General features: G+C 40.1%; 1 protein-coding gene and 1 pseudogene across 2 annotated transcripts; both read left to right on the plus strand.

Annotated features, from left to right (window-relative positions):
- Nucleotides 1-223: 223 nt before the first annotated feature.
- Nucleotides 224-21,218, plus strand: Zbtb24 (zinc finger and BTB domain containing 24). Of its 2 annotated transcripts, XM_047559799.1 has the most exons (7): nt 224-340; nt 1,598-2,573; nt 5,021-5,188; nt 5,691-5,774; nt 6,452-6,535; nt 18,501-18,582; nt 19,504-21,218. In XM_047559799.1, the coding sequence occupies exons 2-7, from the start codon at nt 1,619-1,621 to the stop codon at nt 20,228-20,230; spliced, it is 2,100 nt and encodes a 699-aa protein (XP_047415755.1). In that variant the 5' UTR covers nt 224-340; nt 1,598-1,618; the 3' UTR covers nt 20,231-21,218. The 2 variants fall into 2 exon arrangements, with proteins under 2 accessions (XP_047415755.1, XP_047415756.1); XM_047559800.1 differs by lacking the exon at nt 5,021-5,188.
- Nucleotides 15,226-17,163, plus strand: LOC124988425 (developmentally-regulated GTP-binding protein 1-like; annotated as a pseudogene).
- Nucleotides 21,219-25,336: the final 4,118 nt, after the last annotated feature.

The raw sequence follows: 25,336 nt of genomic DNA on the forward strand, positions 1-25,336 counted from the left end.
GGCGACTTCGGTGGTTTACCATGTATTCGAGACCTTAAAGCCAGATTCAGCGTCTGGGAAGAGACAAAACTGATTTTATCATCAGTGATGAGCTAACGGATCAATGCTCCGCAAAGCACAGTTCCAACACCTGACCGGCTCCCGCGGCGGTGCCGCTCGCCCCGCCCAACGCGGGGGCGTGTCCTGGACCATGTGGTCTGGCGTTGGCGCGTCGCGCTTCCGGGTTGGCTGCGGCGGCGCAGAGGCTGGATCCGCGGCGCAGAAATCCCAGCTGCGGCCTGGCGGACAGAGGTCAGGGTGGCCAGGCCGCTAACAGGACCGCGCTGGGCGCGCCTAAGAGGTAGGTCCGTAGGGTACCCGCGGTCTGTGGGCTGGGGAACCCGCAGCCGCAGCGACCCTTCCTCGGTCGTCCTCCTGGCGGGCCCGCGGGTTTGGGCCTGGAGGTGGCGGCTGCAGCGTGCCGCCGCTCCCTGCACTGGAGGACTGGGCTGGACCAGGGGAATGGAGCTGGGGTCTCCGTGCCCAGCGCCGTGTGACTCCTGCTGGGCCCTTCTGTGCCGCGGTTCCGTGCGAGACCCATGTGACTTACGTTGTTTTTACATTGTATCTTCTCCCAGATTCGCTTTGTACACGTAACAGTTTCTTCGCGTTTTTCATATTTCACGGATGAAAAATAGCTAATGTGCAAGATCGAGGCAGGTGTTGTTCTCACTCTGATATTTGTGTAGCCATAAAAGTTAGTGCGGGGAAGGATTTTACGCATCTTATTTCATCATTTGATCTTATTCCATCATTTCCAGAGGAGAAAACGGACTGTGAAAGGTTACAAGGATGTTGGAAATTCGCCTAGCTAGGTCAAGTGCACAGAAATGAGAACCCAGGGCTGTATTTAAGTAGATTTTAAAAAGTGGTAGTGGTAACTTTTTTTTTTTTTTAAATAGAAGCTTTTTTGAGATAATTAATATACCATAAAATTTGCCCTTTTTATTCACATCAGTGATACTTCATATATTCAGCGTTGTACAAACCTCAGTACACCACCCAAAACCCCCTGTACCAGTAGTACTCCCATTTATCCACCCTAACCCTCAGACACTAATATATTTCTATGGAGTCCTGGCAGACCCTAATATATTTTTGTGGATTTTTCTATTCTGGACTGGTTGTTTTTCAAATTTGATTAACATGGTATTTTGTTGTGGCATATTGGTTCGTGCATATAACATAATTTGATCAATTGCACTCCCATTACTTCCTGTTACCAGGGATTCCTCTCCCTCTTATCTGAAATATGGGATATATATTTTTATCTTCCCATCTGATGATTTTGGTGCTATATTTTCATAGATGTAGGATTTGTATCTGTTTTTATATACTTATCTGATGATTTTATGCTATGTATTGAGCATCAACAACTGAATATGATAAAATGAAATCAGTTAATGAGATAATGATAAATAAGGATTATACATTTAACTGCAAAAAAAGTAGTAGTAAAATTCATTTAACAATGTGAAGTTAAAAGCAGGTTCATATGAACAATTGTTAGACAATGCTTCCTTTTTATTAAACATTGTTTTCTTATTTTAAATTTAAGCCTTCTTGACTTCTAAAGAAAATGGCAGAAACATCACCAGAGCCTTCTCAACAGCTTGTTGTTCACTCAGACACTCACAGTGACACTGTCCTGGCCAGTTTTGAGGATCAGCGGAAGAAAGGCTTTCTCTGTGACATTACTTTAATCGTGGAGAATGTGCATTTCCGGGCCCACAAAGCCTTACTTGCTGCTAGTAGCGAATATTTCTCAATGATGTTTGCAGAAGAAGGGGAAATTGGCCAGTCCATTTATATGCTGGAAGGCATGGTTGCAGACACCTTTGGCATCCTGCTAGAATTTATCTACACAGGTTATCTCCATGCTAGCGAGAAAAGTACAGAACAAATCCTGGCTACTGCTCAGTTCTTAAAAGTCTACGACCTGATAAAGGCTTACACAGACTTCCAGAATAATCATAGCTCCCCAAAGCCAACGACTTTGAACAGAGCTGGTGCTCCAGTCGTTGTTATTTCTAATAAGAAAAATGATCCTCCAAAGCGGAAACGGGGAAGACCAAGAAAAGTCAATAGTTTGCAGGAGGGGAAATCAGAACAGGCTGCAGAGGAAGAAATCCAGCTAAGAGTGAACAATTCGGTTCAGAACAGACAACATTTTGTGGTTAAAGAAGGAGACAATGGTGTACTGCATGAACAGACTGCAGTAAAAGAAAAGGAAGGATCTGACCCTGCTTGTGAGCCAGGTAGAGTGGAGGAGATTCCCACCGAAAAAGATGAGAACTGTGATCCCAAGATCCAGGATGGGCAGGACAACCAGAGTAGATGCAGCAAGCGGAGGATTCGGAGGTCTGTCAAACTTAAAGATTATAAACTTGTTGGGGATGAAGATGACCAGGCTTCAGCCAAGAGGATGTATGGGAGGAGAAAGCGCCCCAGTGGTCCTGAGGCCCGTTGTAAAGACTGTGGCAAAGTCTTTAAGTACAATCACTTTTTAGCAATCCATCAGCGGAGCCACACAGGTAATTAAACTTTTGCAGCTTATTGTAATGCATTTTGGAATTTGGAATATAAATGATAATAATAGCTTTTATTTACTGTGTGTCTTACGTGCGACGGGCATTCTAATACAGCCTTTGTACAAGTTTCTACATTTAATTCTCATAATCCTGCAGCGTAGATAATATTATCCTTGTTCTACAGATGAAAAGACTGAAACCCAGAAAGCTTGAATAACTTGCCCAGAGTCACCAATTTTTTAAGAGAGCTGGTATATGAACCCTGTTAGTCTGATTGCAGAACCCCTCTTAATTGTAATAGTCGGTTCAAGGCTTTAGCCTCATTTAGTTATCAAACTTTGGCTACACTCACTGTGCTTTGTGATTCTTGAACAGTCTTCATCTTGACTAAAACATTCTTTTGCTCAGTTCTGTGTTGGTAACTTTATAATTGAGCCCTCTAGCTGTAGATGCCTTCTCCTTTTTGGTCCCTCTGGCCCAGTGCTGTCTATTAGACTCTTGTGATGATGGCATGTTCTCTATCTGCACTATCCAATATAGTGGCCACTGGCCTCGTATGTATTTTGAACCCTCAAATTATGGCTAATATGACTGGGAAACAACTTAGTTTTTAGTTAATGAAAATTTGAATAGCCACTGTACTGAACAGTGTAGTGCTAGCCAGAAATCTCTTTCTCCTTTAAGCCCTCTCTCAGGTGCTTAACTCACTCTGCTTTGGGACAGGTTATAGTTGTTACTTATATATCCCTCAATTTAGTTATAAATTTAAATATAGGGGCTAGTACTAAGTCTTCTGTCATTTAACAGCTTGCTGTCATGTGACCCAGCAGAATCTGATGCTATGATTTATAATGGGCACTTTAGAATTGCCTGAGAGCTTTTTAAATTTTGCCTGGCCCCCATCCCCCAGAACTTCCTGTTTGTCTAGAGCCTTGATGTTTGAAAAGCTTCCCAGAAAATTTACATACATACAAGGTGAAAACCCCACATCCCGATACTTTGAATAAAGGAGATGCTTGAAAAATTTTGTTGAACCATAATAGGTTCTATATTGTTAGTTTGTAACAGGTTCTCTTTTGTACTAGGTTGCATTTTCTTTTTTTAATCAAAAATACATATGTGTGTAATTTAAAGAATTAAGTCATTCTGTAAAACTTGTTAAGGAATAAACAGCATGTAGGATCTTCCCCTTTGCCCTCAGTATTCTGGAACTTTGCAATCAATCACTTTAATGTGGGTCCATTTTCTTCTATTTTGTTAGATACCAGGTAGATCCATATAATTCGGAAACTCAGTTCAGAAAACTTTCTTTAATTATTTCATAGATGATTTCCTTCCCTCTGTTTTCTCTGTTCTTTCCTTCCAGATACGCTGTTTGGATGTTGAACCTCCTGGACCTATCTTCTAACATTCTCATCTTTTTGCTCATATTTTCCATCAATGTGTGCTGTGCTTTCTGGGAGAGTTCTACTTTATCTTTGAGCTCTTAGAGGTTTTTCTAATTCTACTTTTCTAATTTTTTCACTTCTAGAACCTCACATTTTCAAATTTTTTAAAATTAGAATTCTCTCTTCATAATGTAATTATCTTCCATGAGAACATTAATGATAATATATACTTCTAGTTTTTGACTTTTTCTTCACTCTGGGCAGTCTTGTTTTCTGCACATTGCTTTTTTTTTTCCTTCTTTTTTTCTGTCTTGGTATCTGTCTTTACTACTAACGTCTTTCCTTGAATTCCTACTTGATCAAGTGTAAATCACACTTCCGTCATATGTTGGAGTAGGTTACAATGAAAGCAACCGTGCTGGTATGGAAAGAGCCTGTAAAACAATGGCCTTACTGGAAAGGTTGTGACTGGGCCCTACTTCCTTACAGATGCCTGGGTTGGGCATCTGTATGTAACTCCCTTACCTCAGGCCAGTCACTTTCTAGGAAATAGGCTTTTACTCTCCTATCTGGAAGCACTAGGCCTCACTGCTTTTGTCTGAGTAGTGTCTCTTTATCCCAAATGTACACTTTGACCTCCTCTCACCTGTGCCTGGCAACCCCTAATCCAGAAACATTTTCTTTTACCCTCTTCAAAAAATAATCTCCATCTTCTGTTGGGAGAGGGCAAGTGTCCTGTGTGGAATGAGAGACTGGGTTTGGATATCTTAACTATCTTTGAAATTGACCGTTCTTCACCCTCCCTCACTCCTAGGTTTAGAGATGGCAGTTCCAGAGCCTTTTGAAGGCTCTGTCTTAAAAATTAGGTTGTATCTTGTTGCTTTTCACTGATTGCTTCTGGTTCATCTCTTTCAGCTTCCAAAACTTTTGTTGCTGACATTGTGTCTCCTGTTCATTGGTCTTTGGATATATGCCTTTAAGAGAAATTTCTTTATTGTTGGAAGGGAACAGAAAGATGTGCAGTTTCTTGCTTACACCATGCTCTTGGGGCTCTTATTCCAGGGGAGCGACCCTTCAAATGTAATGAGTGTGGAAAAGGCTTTGCCCAGAAGCACTCCTTGCAGGTCCACACCAGGATGCACACAGGCGAGCGGCCGTACACCTGCACCGTGTGCAACAAGGCTCTGACCACCAAGCACTCACTACTGGAGCACATGAGCCTGCACTCAGGTAGCTGGGCTTACTCCAGAGGGTCACCTACCACCAGATTCCCATTCCTTGGGTTGGACATTATTGGGATCTAAATGTTTTCTCAGACTTGATGTCGTGTCCCACATGGTGTCACATAGTGTATTTCAGAGTTACAGAGCACTGAACCTTCAACTAGAGATATAAACTGTCTTCTGAGATTTCAGTGTGCAAACCTTTATCCACCAGAATTTAGAATTAGCTTATTTGAATGTCTTTGAGGAAAACTTGAAATCTCCAATTTTACACAAATCTCTACTACTCTTTATTGCCTTTATACACCTTTGCACATTTTAAGTTTCTGCAGTAAACTCTGAAGGCCTTTGGGTGTTTAGGCAATCCATTTGTATCATTTGTAATTCATTTGTATCATTTGTAGAAAATGGGAACCTGGCCTCACTGTGTTAGTTACCTTATTACCAAGCGAGCATTCTAGCTCTCTAATTTCTTGCATGGTTTAAGTGTTTTATCTTTTATTTGGCAGGACAGAAGTCTTTCACCTGTGATCAGTGTGGAAAGTATTTCAGCCAGAAAAGACAACTAAAGAGTCATTACCGAGTTCATACAGGTAGAGTGACATATAAAGTGAGAGGAAAATTTGGATTAGTGGAGGGAAAAAATGCAAAGACAAATGGTCTGAAACATTAGGTTCCTATAATAAGAGGTAAATGGTTATTTATGGGAAAAGTCTTAAAAAGGCTATCTAAATTAGAAGTCATTGTGTTATTGCACACCACATGTAATTTAAATTTAATTTTGTACCATACTTTTGATGCCACATACAGAAACCTTACAGAATTGGTATCTTTCAAAAGTGCCACTTGCCCAAGAGGGCTTCAGTTGATAGGTTGTTAGTGATGCCTAGAGAGATACCACCTATGGCAGTTAGTCCAGGCTTTCTCCCACCTGGTCTAGCCATTGTCCTTTTCTCTTTCCTGCCAGCTGATAAGAAATGAAGGAGGGGGTAAGAGCATCATGCAAGATCAACTGACCAGTCACTCTAGTGCTTTGAGGGAAAAAGATTACGCTTAGGAGGACTCGGAGGGTCCCAGCTCTCTCAGGGAAACAGTGAGTTGAGGTATACAGGGAAATATTAACTGTTAAGAAATTAATAAAAAATATTTTTTGTTGTTAAAGTACCATATTTAAAGTGATTATTTTTCAGGGAAGTGCTTTAACACAAATCACTGAAGAAATGCAGGGAGAGCATATATGCACTGACACTTTTTTTATTATTGCGACAAGGCCATTCATTACCGGAATGCACCCACTGTCATCGCAAATTCATGGATGTGTCTCAGCTAAAGAAACATCTACGAACACACACAGGTAAGACGCCTTCTCATTCCTCCTCCTTAGTACATTTGATGTTTTCAGCAGATTGAGGAATGAAGTACCAAGTCCCCTCCTCAGCCTGTGTTTGGGAATGTCTGTGTCCATTGGGTGTGAACTTTATAAGTAGAACATTTGAAAACCCAAGGCAGATTATTGTCAGCACTGTTCTGTGAGGGACATATCTCTTTATAGTTAGAAAATGGAGATCACTTGATGGGCACTATGAAACTTCATTTAGTTCCACAGAATAATACAAGTCTATTTCTGAGCTTCACTCTTAATTTACTTCAGCATCGAAGATGATCAAGATAATTTGTTTAGAAAAGGAAACAAAATAAAATAGATGCAAAGGTAACAAACACTGAGAATTCACCACTTTTACCTCTGGAACTAGCACTAAGCACCTAGCATTACCACCTCCACCAAAACCAGCTACGGGATTGAAGAGGAGGTAAATTGATTAAGTCAGGGTAGATTTTTTTTCATTTAAGATTAAACTGGTGAGGGTAGGGAGCACCTAATAAAAATTTTGGTAGGGAGCACCTAATAAAAATAAGCCTGTTAGATTTTCCAAGAAAAACTTGTCATTGTGGGTTGATAACATAATGATTCTTGTTAAATTGTCCATTGAAATTATGTATTGAATAGGTTTATGGTGTTTTGGACTTTACTTTTTAAATGCAGGTTGAATATCTCTAATTCAGAATCCAAAATGCTCCAAAATCCAAAACTTTTTTAATATGGACTTGATACTACAAGTGGAAAATTCCACACCCAACCTCATGTGATAGATCACAGAATATAGAGGCATTAGAAATAATAAATGAATTTTGTGTTTAGATTTGGGTCCCATCCCCATAATATGTCATTATTATATGCGCAAATGTTCCAAAATCTGAAAAAAAATCCAAAATTCAAAACACCTATGACCCCAAGCATTTCTGAATATAGTCAACCTTTATCAGTTTTTCTTAAAGTCAATAAATTATCTCATGGGGTATGAGTTTTATGAAAATGGTGCCTCTGCAGTCTTTTTACAGACATCATTAGTGGGTTCTGCAAAATTTATCTATTCAGCACGTATTTACTGAGTAGTTACTGGGTACCAGGCACTGTTTAGGCCCTAAGGATACCTCAGTGAATGAGAGGAACAGTCCCTGCTGGTGAGGGTCTAAAATTCAGAGACAGAACAAGAGAATGTGTAACATGTTATGTAATGGTGAGTGCCATGAAGAAGTAAATGCAGGGTGAGAAGCAGTGTGGAATTGCTCTTTTATGTAGGAATTGTTCTGGGAAGTTCTCACTGATAGGAGGCAGAATGGATGGAGATCAGAATGTAGTGGAGAGCAAGCCAGTCATTGTGAATATCCAAGCAAGAATATCCTAGGTGGGGATGGGGACAGGTATAAAGCCTCAGACAGAAGCATTTCTGACATGATGTAGAAATGCCAAGAGGCAGGGGTGGCTAAAGTTGAGTAGGGAGTCTGGGAATAGGAGAAAGCGGTATAGCTGAGCATTGGTACAGGGGTTCTCAGTTCAGCTACATACTTCAGTGACCTGAAAAGCTTTGAAAAAATGAAGAAGGCTGGTTCTAACCCCAGAGATTCTGATTGAGTTGCCCTGGGGTAGAGCCTCAGAAATGCCTCTCCATGATTCTCTGTGCTCACAGGCTTAAACTCTCGGAGACATAAAAGACTTGGAATTTTATTCTGAGTAAGATGACTTTATAATTCTATATTGTGAAATATAATTATAATAAAATAATTACAATAGTATTGATATTAGCTAATGCTAATACATATAATACATAAGCTGTATATTGTTTTCCAACCATTTTTAAGGCACTTGTGTCAGTTCCATTGAAATATTCTCAGAATTGGCAAGTGTTCTATACTGAGCTACATCCCTAGCGCCACTAAATATGGACATTTGATAGCACAAGAGGAAAATATAAAAAAGGAGAAAAAGGAGACTAGACTAAATCATCCAATCTCTTACATATATTTAGACTATTAATCTGCCATTGTTTTAGTTATCTATCCTGGTGCTATCATCTCACTCTTTATTGTAACTGTGATACATTAATGGCTGTCAGGGTAGGACTGACTTCATTATTTCTTCATATAGGTATATGATTTTAAAACTCAGCAAATGCAAGAGAAGGAAACTTTCTTATTCTTGTACAGTGTACCTAGCAAAAACCTGCAGCAAATTTGTTTTGTTTTGTTTTGTTTTGTTTTGTTTTTGTACCAGGGATTGAACCCAGGGGCGCTTGGCCACTGAGCCATTGAAAACTGCAACTTAATGGGTTAATAGAAAAACTGCATCTACCATATGGGGTGAGGTAAGGTGAGGCTGGAGGTGGAGACTGATTATCAGGCTGTTGGAATGATCAGGAGCTTGGCACAGTGTGGTAGTAGTGGAAATAGCAACTTCAAGGAAGAGTCAACATGTTTTACTTGTGATTAGATATGGGATTGAGATAAAAAGGAAGCAAAAGCAACTGGAAGGAACAAAATCTGGGGAAGACTGGGAGAAACAAAGTATTAGAGTTAGAGTTTTGTCGTGTCAGGTCAGAGGTTTGACATCTGGTCACAAGTATGGAACAGGCAGTCATATATTTTGAGTATGGAGTTCAGGGAAGAGATGCCAGCAGAGTTATGAATGTGCATACTTAACACATATGTCTGTAGATAGTGTATAAGGTTGCCGTGGACTCCCCAGAGAAATCAGATGGAGCACGGCTGAGGTGACCCCAGTCCTATTGAGTGTCAGAGAAGTTTTATCTCCTGAGGAAGAGGAGGAATGAGCCACTGTGAGTAGACAGAAGTGTGAATGAAAGGAAGAGAAGGCCTTTGCCTATAATCCCAGTGAGTCCTTCACAGCCTGTCTACTTTGAGGAGAAGCAGAAGACTGGATGAGTCGGGAGAGTGGTGGTGGTTTGCTATGTGAAGTGTTTGGTGTGACCTAGAAACTAAGTGACTAAAAAATTTGGGACCCTCTAGTGGCTGGAACTATGAACCATCAGTCCCCAGCACAGAGATGCTGCTTGAGGTGGTGTCAAAAGGCACTGGTCAGCCTGTTACCTGAGCTGGGCCAGGGGGAGCAATACAGATCATGTCAGCAGAGCCATGCTCACTTGGAAAACCTAGACTGGCATTCATCTCTTAGATCTTCAAGGCAGACTCTCTCAGGGTTAGGCATTTTGCACTAAGCACTAGACAAATCAGAGGCAAATCAGACATATTCTGTTCCCTAAGAGGGTATCCTTAGTGAGGGAGATGAACCTATTTGAAAGGGATGCAGGGTGTCTGGCAGACAGGCAGTACTAATGGGACAGGCAAAGGGAGAGGATACCTGGCTTAGGCTCTTGTGCTTGGATCTTGTCTCTGTACCTGGAGCTGGTCAGTCTTAACCTGAACCAATTAAAACCAAGCATACTCATAAGACTGGTAGGCACAAATGTATGAACAAAGGGACTACACCTTCCTGTTGCCCTCAGTACCTTCTGACATCACGGTACACAAAACATGTTAGTGATTAAGAAATTCTTTGGTGAGCTGGAGGAAAGTCAGGAAATTATCCCAGGCCATGGAGAAGCCTGGTGAGTCACCTCCAACCCCACAGTGCAGTCCTACCCCTCAAGCATCCTTGTCCCCTGGATGATGTTAGGTAAACCCTGGTTCTGCACTGCAGGCTCCCACTCACCCGTGGATTGCCCTTCCTAGTCATCCATAATAAAGTTCATTAAGTCATAGTTTCATTCAGAGCCTCATTTTCTTGGATTGGTTTTGAAACTTCCTCAACTCCTCAGTTATGTGTTGAGATGGTCCCTTAATGTTGATTGTTCCTATCTTCCTGAGATCTGGGGCTTATCAACACAGCAGGCTTTTACAGTGTCTACATGCTCTCAGTTAAGAATCTCAGGGTAGCTGGGTGTAGTGGCACACACCTGTAATGCAAGCTGCTGGGGAGGCTGAAGGAGAAGGATCACAAGTTTGACACCAGCCTAGGCAGCTTAGTGAGACCATGTCTCAAGAAAATTAAAGGGGCTGGGGATGTATTTCAGTGGTAGGGTGCCTCTGTGTTCACTCCCCAGTATATCCCACCTCCAAGGAAAAACAAGAATAATAATAATAATATCAGGACACCACAGTACATGTCTGAGCACAGAGAGGGGGATGGGTCACATTCTTCAAAAGGTCTGGGAAAGCATCCAGAGGAGAAACCTAGATAAGGAAGCCAGAACACGTTCTGGGAAGAGGAAGAGGCATCCGTAGACAGGGGCAGGAGATATGGGCAAAACTTAAGGATATGAGAGCCCAACATCCAAGGGTAGCATCCGGGAGTTCTGCCATGCGCAGGTGGGATGGGACTGCCAGACAGTGGAACAGACCATCATAATGGCAAGTGTGCGGTAGCTTTTAATCAGGGAAGAGAAACATTTTTATTTGTCTTAAAAAGAAATCAGGCAGCCCTAGGAGGGTGGTCAGAGAGGGAAGGGTCTAGGGATGAGGTGGTTAACAGACCCTTTAGGGAAGAGAGACGAAGACCTTCAGGTCAAGAAAGAGTGGAATGAAGAGAGGTATTCAGGAGACTTTTAGTACCTGCGTATATGGTAAAGTGTTAATATACCAAATAAGAGAGTGAGTACCCTGATAAGAAACTGGGCAGGAGATGTCCTTTAGGGAAGACAATGCAGAAATGGCAAGTAAACAACTCTAAAACCGTGTTAACACTTTTAATCATCAAGAAAGAGGAATGTACATGGTTTTTGTCCATTAGATTAGCAAGTACCTGAGGTAATGGACATCTGTATGTACTGTTGGTGAAAATAAAATTTGGAGACCTTTTTTTAGATGTTGATAGACCTTTATTTTATTCATTTATTTATATGTGGTGCTGAGGATCAAACCCAGTGCCTCACACATGGCAGGCAAGTGTTCCACCACTGAGCCACAATCCCAGCCCCTAAAATTTGGAGACTTTCTAGAAAGAAACTAGCAATATTTATCAACTGTAAACTATCCAATTGTGAAAAGATGTTTGTATAAGGATATTGGTTACAAGCAAGGTGAATTATAACATTCCAAACGTAAAAACAACCTAAATGTCCATCAGTAAAGAATTGAGTAAGCTGGGCACAGTGGCACTTGGCTGTAATCCCAGCATCTTGGGAGACTGAGGCAGGAGGATCACAAGTTAAAAACCAGCTTCATCAGTTTTTTGAGGCCCTAAGCAACTCAGTGAGACCCTACCTCTAAATAGAATACTAAAAAGGGCTGGGATTGTGACTCAGTGATTGAGTGCCCCTGAGTTCAGTCTCTAGTACTAAAAACAAAAGGAATTAAGCAAATAAGTTTTGGATAATAGATCTAGAGAACCACAGCCTTTTAAAACGGTGATGTGGCTTTACTTGAAAGAATAGCTTTATACTGGGCAATTGCACAGTGTGAACTTTATATTCCATGTGCATATGCATCAACATATTTGTATGTAAAGATGTTTACTATGGTGTAGATTGGTTTTTGAAGAGAATGTGGAGCACTTTATGCATTTTTTACCTCTGATTATTATTTGAGTATTTTACAGTGAACCTGAGTAATTTTTTAAAGAAAAAAATAAGACTGTGGTCCACAATGGGAAGCAGGATTCTTAGGAGTGAAAATGTATAGAACAGAATTACTAGTTAACATGGAAGCAAAAAGAACTGGGGGGTGTCACTATGATTATTCTGCCTGGCTGGGACAGGGATTGGGTGGTGTTGCCATAAACCAAGAAAAGTCATTCCAGGTTTATATTGATGGCAAGGGCTTATAAGTTACCCAGGTGGGTGCAGGGATGGTAGACAACCAGCTAAGAAGAGACTCTGGAAGGATACCCTGAGCCCCATCAGTTTCCTGGGGGAACCTTAGTTGTACTTATGTCTCTGCCCTTAATTTTAATCAGTGTTGTCTAATTCTCCTGTAACAAACTTCCTTCTGGTCCCACTGCCTAAACTTAGGCCCTATCATCTCATTCTTTTGGCCCTCTCCATTTACCTCCTATCACCTCCCAGTCCAGGCCTCAGCACCTTATATGTAGAACTTAACAAGAAGGATTGCTTCCAGCCCACCATCCATCATTCCCAGACTTAATTTATTGTACTTTTGACATATCATCATTCTGCTAAAAACCTCCAGAGGTTCCAAGGATCCTCTGCCTAGAATTTATGACTTCTTGTGCATGGCCTCATCTTTTAGCTCTGCCACTCCTCAACGTGAATTCTCATCCTATATACCATATGACCATTTCCAACACAAGCATTTTGTTCATACCATTTATACCAGTGCCGTAGTCAGGCTTCTCTCCACTCTGACCTGATCCTGCCTCTACTCACTTCCACTATCTTGTCTGCACTCAATATTGTTGATACTGCTCATTTCACCATTCAATCAAATACAGCCTTGCCTTGCTTATCTTCTCAAATAAACCGCACATCGCTTTTCAAGATAGTATTCATGCCTTTTGGGTTGTTTTTTTTTTGTTTGTTTGTTTCTCAGCTCTGAACTTTGTTGACGGCCTATCATTGTTTCAGAAATGGATAAACTTAAAAAGGAATTGGTCATTTGTCAAAGGAGGCAGAGGTGTATACAGGGAAATCAGGGAGTCAGAAGACTTTAATCATAGCTGTGGTTTGAATGTGTATTAGTCAGGATTCTCTAGAGGAACAGAATCAACAGGAAGTATGATTATAAAAAGGGAATTTATTAGATTGACTTACATGACCAGAAGCTAGATAGTCCACAGTGGCTATCTGCAGCTGGAAAGCTGGAAGAACGAGTAGCTGTGCAGTGCAAGAGGCTGAAGCCTCAGAATAAGAGGGATCAGCGGTGCTACCCTAGTAGACCAAAGGCTTCTGGAAACTCCCTGGAGAAATCACTGGCAGAGTCCACTTTGGAACAGTGAAGGAGCAAGAGTTGATATCCTTTGGCAATTTTACCTGTTCAAGAAGAATCAAGCTTGCATCTGCTGCTGCTTCCTTATTCTTCAAACTTTTATTTCATCCAAGCAACCATCCTATTGGATGGTACTGCTCACATTTAGGGAAGGTCTCCGGTTCACCTACCAGTCATTCTTTGACACACCCAGAAGCCTCTTAATCTTCAACATCTCTTAATCCAGTCTGGTTGGCAATTCAAATTGACCATTACAGGTCCACCCCTTGTCAACTTGATATCCAAATATGACTCTTTACATCATACTTAATCTCCAAATAAACAATAACAAGGTCATAATTCCACCTAACATAACTATCCTTTGTACAATGAAAATGGACTAGTTCTTCTCCCAGAATAGAAGAAAAAAACAAAAACATTACTGATATTAAATCAGTCAATATTACATTACATGATGAATAATAGGAGAGTAATAAACATTTCCTCAGTGCCTGTGGAAGTGTACACAAATGTATTCTTAATGGAATAGGGAAGAAATATCAATGTCAATTACAATCCTCTTTTCTGTAAGTAGGTCATGTGGCTGTAGTTGGTATTTATGACTGCCTTCTTCTAGTATCTTTTCTGTATTCCCTCTCCTCCAGCAAGCACCTCAGCAGGTCTTGGCTCTTTACCTGGAGTTGTGATCCACACCTGCATTCCCAAAGGGTCTGAGACATTTGTCATCTTGCCTGGATTGAGTTATTGTAGTTTCCCATTGACCTTAATAACCTGACAGGGTAATACCAAGAGATGCCCTAAGGGATCTCCTGCACTCCAGGAGTATGCTTCCTTATCTCCATTGTGGAGTAACAGTCCAGTGTCCCCTTGTTAATCTGGATCACTCATCACTGCTGCACTGTAACTCCCTTTTAGCCTGTTGACTGAGAAGCATGAGGTGCCCAAAGTGGCCAGAGGGGAAATCTTAACTTCTCCTGGCAGAAGCATTTCTCTGAAACTAAGACTAATATCCAGTCAAGTTGATGATTCAAATTGACCATTACAGAATGTGTCCCCACATTCCCCAGAGTTCACGTGTTATAAACTTAATGGCTGATTCAATCATTTTAAGAAGTGGGACCTTGTGAATTAATGCCATTGTCACAGGAGCAGATATCTGATAAAAAGCATGTTTTTAGCCCTTCCTTCTCTCAAGTGCTCTCTTGCTCTACCACTTTTTCTTTTCTTTTTTTTTTTTTTTTGCGATACCAGTGATTAAATCCAGGATCATACTACCTCCACTACTGAGCTACATCCCCAGCCCTTTTTTACTTGTAATTTTTTGATAGGGTCTTACTGAGTTGCTGAGGCTGACCTTGACCTTGATCCTTCTTCCTCAGCCTCCCAATTTGTTGGGGTTACAGGCATGCACTACCTTTCCCATCACTTTTCTACTTTCTGTTAAGAGATAACCCAGTTAGAAGGCCTTCATTAGATGCAAGTCCCTTGACCTTAAACTTTCCACCCTCCAGACTGTAAGAAATATATTTTTTATAAATCACCCAAATCTCAGGTGTTCTGTTAGAGCAATACAAAGTGAATTATGACACCCCTATTCATGTTAGCTAGGAAAATTTTCTTATTACTGTCCTGCGTACTCCCTCAAAGAGCCGTAGCTGCAGAGTGATGTTTCTGGAAAGAACTCTCATTATTTCAAATGGTTTCTCATCCTTAAAAATAATGTTTGCTGCATTGCAGTGACACTTTTATGGTGGTGTATTGTTCGCCGGTTGGTATGTGAGGGGTGACTGTGAGGAGACCATTGCACCACCCCCAAGACTCGCCTCCTTAGCAAAAGTTAGCAAAGGTGATCTCTTAGCAAAGGTAAGCAGCACCTTAGCAAAGGTTGCGGACATCAAAGCTGAGATGTCTCAGACTCAGAAGAAGAAGGCAACAGCATACCACCTAGGGCTGCTTAAGGCTTACCTTGCTAAGCTTCATAGGAAACTCATTACTCAAAGGCGGTGGTGGTGGGCAAGGAGAAGGTTTTGTTGTGGCCAAGACTGGTGATGCTCAAATTGGTTTTGTGGGTTTTCCATCTGTGCGGAAGTCAGCCCTACTGAGTAACCTTGCTAAAGTATGTTCTGAAGTGGTAGCCTATGAGTTCACTATTCTGACTACTGTGCCTGATGTCATCAGATACAAAGGTGCCAAAATACAGCTTCTGGATTTCCCAGGTATGTTTGAAGGTGCCATGGATGGGAAAGGTAGAGGCTGTCAGGTTATTGCAGTGGCCGGAACATGTAGTTTGATCCTGATTGTTCTGGATGTCCTGAAGCCCTTAGGACATAAGAAGATAATTGAAAATGAATTGGAAGGCTTTGGTATTTGCTTGAATAGTAAACCTCCCAACATTGGCTTTAAGATGAAAGGTAAAGGAGGCATTAATCTCACAGCTACACGCCCTCAGAGTGAGCTGGATGCTGCAACTCTGAAGAGCATTCTGACTGAATACAGAATTCATAATGCTGATGTGACTTTGCATAGCAGTGCCACAACTGGTGACCTCATTGATGGGGTGGAAGGAAACAGGGTTTATATCCCCTGTATTTATGTATTAAATAAAATTGATTAGATCTCCATTGGATATCATCTGTAAAGTGCCTCACTCTGTACCCATCTCTGTCCATCACTGCTGGAATTTCAATGACCTGTTAGAAAAGATCTGGGACTATATAAACTAGTGAGAATTTGCACCAAACCCAAAGGCCAGTTACCAGATTACACATGTCCAGTGGTGCTGCCTTACTCCAGGACCACTGTGGAGGAGTTCTACATGAAGATGATCTTATAAAAGAATTTAAATATGCTCTAGTCTGGGGTCTCTCTGTGAAACACAATCCAAAGAAAGTGGGTAAAGACTATATGTTGGAGGACAAGGATATCATTCAGATTGTGAAGAAATGAAACCTTTTCCTTTTCCCATCTGTGGGGGCCAACCACAGCAGCTTTCTCCATGATCAAGCACCCTACTTCACCCCTTCTGTCTTTGGCAGCCACTGGATCAGAACACAGGGGTGGGAGATGGAGGCACCCAAACTGTAACTTTAGTTATTTTACTTTGGTATTGCCTTCTATGTTGAACTGCATAAAAGATCTCATAGCCCTGTTGACTTTGTGATAATAATAATAATAATAATGTTTGCCAGCAAACTTTCTGAGATAGAAACCAGCTGGAATTGAAGGGTAAAATTAACATTGTTAGGTGTGTTTCTGTTACATGTGTTTCTGACACAGAACTTTACATTCACAAATAGAGCGGATATTCAGTCTTTGAAAAGAACAAACATTGAGAAAAGGGGAAAACCAAACAGGATTAGAGTAGACACCAACTCTGATTTAGAGTGGCCTGGTCATGTTTCAATTTGGTATAGTGGTGCACCCCCATAATCCCAGCAACTCAGGAGACTGAGATCACAAGTGCAAGACCAGTGTCAGCAACTTAGGATGACCCTGTCTCAGAATAAAAAATCAAAAGGACTGGGAGAGTAGTTCAGTGGTAGAGCACTCCTGGGTTCAGTTACCAGTACTGGGGGGAAAAACTAATGATGCAAAGATGCAAATTTATTCACTTAGTTACAGGTGTCCTCTGCCTAAATGCAACTTGGAGATATGTCAAGCCTGAAAGGGAAGCTCACAGACCATTCTCCACTTAAAATTGCACTTATCCTTGCTTTTCTTTAGTTGAAGTGGGATATTGTTGGCTTCCTTTTTTTGTTCTCTCTCTCTCTCACACACACACACACACACACACACACACACACACACACACACAAATATCATCTCCATTAGAAGCAGTTTTGTTTCCAGGAGGCACAGTGTATCATTGAGTTAGTGCAGACTAACACTGAATAAACACTTGTTGATATTAATGAAACAGAGTGGGGTTTGAACAGTCACATTGTCTAATGTGGGCCTAGTTCACCCATGTAAAATTCATACATTCAACAGGGATTTCTAAATATTGAGCCAGGCCAGATTCTAGGCACTGGGGTACTAGTAGATAAATTCAGAGATTTCCTTACATAAGAAGGGAAGAGATAGGTATTAAGTACAGGGAACAGTATATGAGATGGTGGTAACATTGTAGAAAAACTAAATTGAGGGGTGGATTAAGGAGTGCTTGGTGGTGGTGGTGGTGGTGAGAGGGGTGGGGTCTATGGTGATAAAACCTTACTGGTAAAGCAGCACATGAGCAGAGACTGAAGGAAGATGAGGTGAACGAAATCCCTGGGACATATCCTGAAATGAGCTCAGGGAGATTTGGAGCAAGGGATATGTGTGGGGATGTACAGATCTATGATTCCTTTGTAGGCCAACAGTTTTCTTGGCTATTTCCTTGGGATGGGGAGCCATTAGAGCATTTACAGCCCCAGCTTGGAGTGATCTGACTGTACCAGAAGTCAGTCTGGCTGCTGCACTGACTGTGAACGGCAGAGAAACAAGAGGCCCTTTGGGATGCTGCTTCAGTGATCCAGGAGGGTTGGTGGCAACACACATCCAGGGTAGCAGCTGAGGAAGTGATCCAGGAGGGATGATGTGGCACAGACAGGTTGCAGCAGAGGAAGTGGTCAGATTCTGGGTATATTTGGAAGGTTGACATGCATGTGAATAATATATAAATCACTGTAGTGCATAGGAGTCCAAAGAAATGGGCTACCTAACCAGCAGTAAGGTAGGAGTGTAGATGGCACTTTTAGACTAAGGGTGGAAAATACAGGAGTAAATATAGTGAGTTTCATTGTTTCCTATGTATAAACATGACCTCCTTTTTCGATTTTAGGGTCTTTAAAGGAATGAAGCACCTCTGCTTGCTCTTGGCACTCAGTTCAGTGTAAGGTGCAGAGCATCTGCTTTGTTGTACTTCCTTCATGCTAATGGAGAGATTGCTTTTTGTTTTTTTCACATTGTGAAACCATGAAGTGGTTCAGGGTTTTTTAAAATGCCTAATATGTATTTTTCTATGTTTTCCCTTTTTTTAGGTGAAAAGCCATTTACTTGTGAAATCTGTGGCAAATCTTTCACAGCAAAGAGTTCTCTCCAGACCCATATCAGAATTCATCGGTAATGTTCTGCAGATATTTCTGTCGTGTGGCGTTCTGTGGGATGACATGTAACCTCTATAATCCTGTTCCCCAAATTGTTAACTCTGGTAGTTTATTATTTTATCTTTTCTTTCTTTCTTCCTTTATTTTTTAAATTTGCTTGTTTTATCTTTTCAATAATGAAATAAGTCATTTAGGCAAAATCAGCAATACTGATGCTGATCCATAAAAATTTACACTGTTGATCTCTTTTATTTGATTTTATTTTGAATTGGGGGCTAGTCCAAACCTTAAATCTTCTACTAAAATAAGCATTAAAATTTAATTTTTTTCTGAATAAATGTTTTACTCATAAAAATTACAAAAGGTTAGATTTGGATCTATTTATTTCTAACAGCTTCTTAAATAATTAGCTGCTCACATTTTTCATATTAACATCAATCATATGTACCTATTTAGCCATTAGAGTCCAACAAATGGCTTTAAGAGCTAAAACAAACTATGTGTAGTATGTAAATACTTTTTTTAAAAAATATTTTTTAGTTGTCAGTGGATCTCTATTTTATTTATATGTGGTGCTGAGGATTGAACCCAGTGCCTCAAGTGTGCTAGGCAAGTACTTTTCCACTGAGCCACAAGCCCTGTAAATACTTTATCTGAAATTTGTACAGTGGCATCATAAAATTTTATTATATCTAGCCCAATCCCATCTGCCACTGTACCTCAAACACCATACCCATCCCTTGTTTATTTTTTTCTTAACCCTTTTTAAAATTTTTTTCTGATTAGAAACTGAAGCCCAAGGAAATGTGACTTGCCCTGCATCCTTGTGGGAACCCATAACTTACATACAACTCACAGTCTGGGCAATTTTCCTAACTAGTGAGGAAGTAATAAATAGGTATTTCTGTTTTAAAATAAAATGTGTATTTTCTTATAGAGGAGAAAAACCATACTCCTGTGGCATATGTGGCAAATCCTTCTCTGACTCCAGTGCCAAAAGGAGACATTGCATTCTGCACACAGGCAAAAAACCTTTCTCCTGCCCTGAGTGCAACTTGCAGTTTGCTCGCTTAGACAACTTGAAGGCTCACTTGAAAATCCACAGTAAAGAGAAGCATGCATCGGATGCCAGCAGTGTTTCTGGTAGTAGTAGTAATACAGAAGAGGTCAGGAATATTCTTCAGCTACAGCCATACCAACTCTCTACCTCCGGAGAGCAGGAGATTCAGCTTCTGGTAACTGATTCTGTACATAATATCAATTTCATGCCTGGTCCTAGTCAGGGAATCAGCATCATGACTGCTGAGAGTTCCCAGAACATAACTGCAGACCAGGCTGCTAATCTCACCCTGCTCACACAGCAGCCAGAGCAACTGCAGAATTTAATTCTTTCAGCTCAGCAGGAACAAACGGAACACATTCAGAGCCTCAATATGATCGAAAGCCCGATGGAGCCTTCACAGACAGAGCCAGTGCATGTAATCACACTGTCCAAGGAAACCCTGGAACATCTTCATGCCCATCAAGAGCAAACAGAGGAGCTCCATTTAGCAGCAAGTACTTCAGATCCAGCTCAGCACCTGCACCTGACTCAGGAGCCTGCATCGCCACCACCTACTCACCACGTGCCCCCGCCCACTCCACTTGTCCAGGAACAAAGCTGACCTGTGAACATGTTTGACTGCTCCAGCTATAACAGGATGGTAAATGCTTGAAGTCAGGCTCTCTGAGATGCCAACTTAGGTCCTTACAGAGATGTGATAGCCATAAGATGTTTATAATGTGCTCTGTCTGGGCAGCTAACTGTGTGTGTGTGTGTGTGTGTGTCATGTCTCATCTATAGTACCAGTTTGGGTTTAGCATTTCAATAATGATAAGTGGTTTTCATTTCATCTATAATTTCTTTTAAAGAATAGGGTAATTTTTCTTTGGGGCATTGATTTAGACTTTTTTTGGTAAGTATTAAATGTTCACCAGCCATGGGTTATGACCTTCCAGGTGTATTCTTTATTTTTTAGAACAAAGAAAGTCATATATAGACTGAATTGGGTGGAGCAGTTGCTTCTACTCCTTTATTTCTCTTAGGCAACACAGTTGCCAGTCCAAGATAAGTCAGGGTGAAATATGACAAATCACAACATTTAGAGAATTTGTCCTTTTAATAAAAATTTCTGATCCCCTAAGAGTAATTTGATCGCCTAAGAGTAATTTTTATTTTTTTCTGTGCTGGGTATTGAACCCAGGTCCTCTCACAGGCTAGGTAAGTTCTCTACCACTGAGCTACATCCCTTTCCCCTTTTTTTCCTTATTTTGAGATAGCATCCTACTAACCCCAAACTTGCCGTTCTCCTGCATCAGCCTCTTGAATTGCTGGGACTACAGGCATGTAACCACCATGATGGGTAACAGAAAGTTGACATTTAATCTTTGTGCAGTATGGTGGACTAACCATGCTTACAGTATATTCAGGCCCATATAACCTATATTCATAACTCAAAATTCATAACAAGAAAGCCAAAAGTAGCCGGCACAGTGGCACATGCCTGTAATGCCAGCCTCAGCAAAAGCAAGGCGCTAAGACCCTGTCTCTAAATAAAATGCAAAAAAGGGCTGGGGATGTGGCTCTGTGGCCAAGTGTCCCTGAGTTCAGTCCTCAGTACCCCCTATCCCCCCCACACACAAAAAAGCCCAAAGTATTTGTTCTTTAAAATTCTGAATTCAAATTTTTGGAAAATAAGGACTTACGGATTTTTAAAAAGAAAGCTATTAAAATTTTAATTAAAATGTTAAATAAAATATAAATTTGAATTTTCATGATGTAGTTAAAGATTTTTTAGTTATCCTGGAACATAAAATTTTATTCAGTGTAATTTGTGTTAAATATACTGATTTCAGATTTATCTATGAAAGTACTGATCTGTGTGTTGTGTCTTAATAACTTTCTGGAGATGCAAACTTAAAATCTATTGCAGACTAGGTTAAGTCCCACAAAATGGACACATCACTTTTTAAAAGTAAATATCTTTTTCTAATTTTAAAAATAATTTGATTCCTCAGAGACTAAGCCAGCTTTGTCTATAGTCATGTGATTTTAAATAATTTTTCAAAAGATAACATTATGTTTGGGTTAGGTTTTTAAGTTCAGTGTATTTAATCAAATTTCTCAACTGCTTTCTCTCACATAAACTGTTAGGGGATTTTTGAGAAAAGAAGGTGGGTTTTAGTGTATCTAAGTTAATATAATGGTGGAAGATACAAAATTAATAAGACTTCACATCAGTTGTTTCCTTATTTATTTCCTCCTGAGTCCAGAAAATTTTGGAGGTTAAAGTAATTGAGAATTCTTTGAGGTTTGAGAGATAATGAACATATTTTTGTTGCTTGTCAAAGTTATATTTTGTTATATGTAATTAATAAAAGTTCCAAAATGATATAATATGTATCAACCAAAATCATATTAGATTGGGCCTGACTGGAAAAAAGGTATAATTTTTACAAATACCTTAATTATTATTTCAGGTTCTTGATTTCCATTTAATTTTTTTTTTTTTTTTTTTTTTTTTAATGTGGTGCTGGGGATCAAACCCAGTGCCTCATCCATAGTAGGCAAGAGCTCTACCACTGAGCCACAACCCCACCCAAACTGTTTAATCTTGTTTTTAAAGTTTTTAACCAATTTCAAAGCCTCCCAGTCCATGTTTTCTCCTGGAATTACATAGTATTAAAGTAAATGAATGTCTGTTTACTCTGGATAGTTATATAATTATTCAGAAAATATGGTTATGTGGCTGTTTATTATTCATTTATTTATTTGTCATTGGTGCTGAGAATTGAACCCGTGCTTGAAAGTGCTAAATATAAGCTCTACCATTTACTTACACTCCAAGCCCAGAATTTATTTATTTTTTAAGATTTTTTTGTAGTGCTCGGGATATCACCCAAGACTTTGCACATACTAGGCATGTACTCCATCACTGTGCTACATACCCATCCCTTTTTGTTTGAAACATTTGTCTCACAGTTGCCTGGGCTAGTCTTGAACTCTTGGGCTCAAATGATATTCCTGCCTCAGCCTCTCAAGAAGCTGTGTGACTGTTTAGCCAAGTTCAACTAGTCTACTTCTATATTAAGAGAAATATAACTGAGCCACATGGGTGATTTTTAAATTTTCTAGTAGCCACAATTAAAAGTATACAAAGAAATAGGTGGAATTCATTTTAATAAAAGTTTACTTAATCCAGTATTTGCCAAATATTTCAATGTGTAATTAATATAAAAAGGTATTAGATATTTTGCATTCTCTTTTTCATGCTAAGTCTTCAAATCTGATATTTTATACTTCCTGCACATCATGATTTGGATGCTAATGTTGACTAGATAGTACTTGATCTGCATTTAGATTTTATATAATTTATAGTGGAAATCCTAGGTTCACACGTTGAGTAGTTGGGGCATACAATTTTTTCAATAACTGAAACAAGCATCAGTTTTAAATTTTCTATTAAAATTAATTAAAGTTAAAATTGAGCTCTCAGTTTTAAGTGCTTGATAGCCACATGTAGCTAGTGGCTCCTATGATCGACAATACAGGCCTGTTTCTAGCTTAAGATTCAGTCCCAGTCATAACTAGACTAAAAGTCAGGAAAATGAGAAAGTGATAGCTTTGTCAATCTGGCCTCCCTTTGTTTCCCAGATACTCATTCTGCCCCCTTGGATGAAATCCTTTTTTAAAATTTAGTGATTTCCTTTGCTATGACCTGCACCAGTGTTCATTCAGAAACCAGCAAGAGGCTATGGGGGATTGAGAAAAGACAGGCATATAGACAGAAAGCTGGGACCAGGTAGGACGCTGTCCTCTGATGGAGGAACAATGACCCAGAGCTAGCTCAGCACGTTAATTATATAGGTTTTATCATCAAGAAGTTATTTGTGGGAAAGTTTCAGTAAAGCAGACAAACTTGAAGGTCACAGTGAAACTTGTGAGACATCAAGAATATCTTGTTATGCCCAGAATTTTCTCCCTGGCAGTTGGTGCCTGAGCTCAAGGTCCAGATTGATATAACTCTGCACCTTTGCATGGAGCCTCCCCAGGCTGAGTGTCACCCTAGTAACTGGGCCATCTTGACCTGCACCTTTGCACATGAAGTTTCCAGCACAAACACAGTCACAAGGCAATGAGAGACAGTGGTTCAAGTCACCACTCTCCACACCTGAAGAAAATGTACATGAAAATGTTTTTCATAAGTCCCTGAGTAATTATATGACTGGTATAATGTTTCACAATTCATTTTATACTAAATGTGTATAATTTTTAAACAAGTACAGAAATATGGCATGCATTTCTTAGGAAAGAGCATGTGTTTAAGGGCTACTGAAAAGTGAAGTGAATCTTTGATTTTCTCTTACGAGGGTTAGCGTTGGAAAGACCCAAGCACTTACCATGAAAACAAATTAGTCATGTGCTTGCTTGTTGTTTCTCAAAACTTGTTTCTACTTCTACTCCATGTATTTTCCACTGTTGATTCTTGTGTTGATGTGACCAACAGGTTAAATGATGCTGAGGAATTAAGGGAGGTTTACATTAAAGCTTACCTTTGGTTTTCATGAATTGGAGAACTATCTGCTACAGGTGGAATCCTTACTACAGGCCAGGAGTGAAGCCAGTTAGGTCTACAGCCTATTTTGGTGCTTCTCAAACCTTTTCCATGCAGCACACAAAAAATAGGAATTATAAAGCACCCTGTCATTGAGGACTCCAGTCCCCTCTGGCCATGACTGATGTATTAGTTTTCTAGGGCTGCTACAAGAAGTACCACAGACTGAGTAGCTTAAACAATAATTTATTTTCTTATAATTCTGTGGTTAAGAAATTTGAGATTAAGGGGTCAACGGGGTTGGTTTCTGTAAGGATTGATCTTATAAAAGGAAAAAATTTGGACACAGGCAGAAGGAAGACTATGTGAAGACATCAGTCCTGTTGGACCAGCCCATCCTAATGACCTACCTCATTTGTAACTTACCTCTGTAAAGGCCCTGTTTCCAAGTATAGTACATTCTGAGGTTCTAGGGTTAGGGCTTCAGCATGAATTTTGGGCAGATAAAGGCAGAGATATAATTTAGACCTTACACCAGGTATGTGGGGTAAGGAAGGGAGCCATGACTAGGACACACCTATAACCCCTTACAGCAGGTCTTAATCTTCATTCCATTCATGTGAAGTAAGTAGTATTGTTATTGTTATGCCCATTTTACAGATGACAACATTGAGGCCCAAAGAGATGATGTCTGTTGCCCAAGGTCATATAGTAAGTGGTAGAGCTGGAACTGGGCCACAAGCCTGGCTGATCCTACTACCCTGCTTTGCCCAGTGGGTTTAGACCAAAAGTGAGGTTCTGTGTCTCAAATTTCATTATGCAATTAAATTTAGGTAAAACGTGAAAGTTACATTTTCCTACAGAAAGGGATCAACTACCATTTTAATAATAATCACATTAGTATTTCACTACTGTTGACTTAAAACTTAATCAATGGGCTGGGGAGATAACTCAGTCGGTAGAGTGCTTGCCTTGCAAGTACAAGGTCCTGGGTTTGATCCCCAGCACCAAAAAAAAAAAAAAAAAAAAACTTAATCAAAATTTACCAAGTGGGTTAAAGTTACTACCAAGGTGAAAATATCATAACTAACACGAACCTCTGTAAGTGAGCCCTTCTTTCAAACTCAGGATATTTTAAGTTAGGACAGATTTGTGAAGTAATAAGTTAGATTTTTA

Source organism: Sciurus carolinensis, chromosome 7 (genome assembly GCF_902686445.1).
Source record: "Sciurus carolinensis chromosome 7, mSciCar1.2, whole genome shotgun sequence".
In the NCBI taxonomy this organism is placed as follows: domain Eukaryota; kingdom Metazoa; phylum Chordata; class Mammalia; order Rodentia; family Sciuridae; genus Sciurus; species Sciurus carolinensis.

Coding starts and splice junctions, on each gene's coding strand:
- Zbtb24 (XM_047559799.1), top strand. CDS start 1,619: ATGGCAGAAACATCACCAGAGCCTTCTCAACAGCTTGTTGTTCACTCA. Junction 5,775..6,451: donor TCATTACCGAGTTCATACAG/GTAGAGTGACAT, acceptor TATTGCGACAAG/GCCATTCATTACCGGAATGC. Junction 6,536..18,500: donor ACATCTACGAACACACACAG/GTAAGACGCCTT, acceptor CCCTTTTTTTAG/GTGAAAAGCCATTTACTTGT.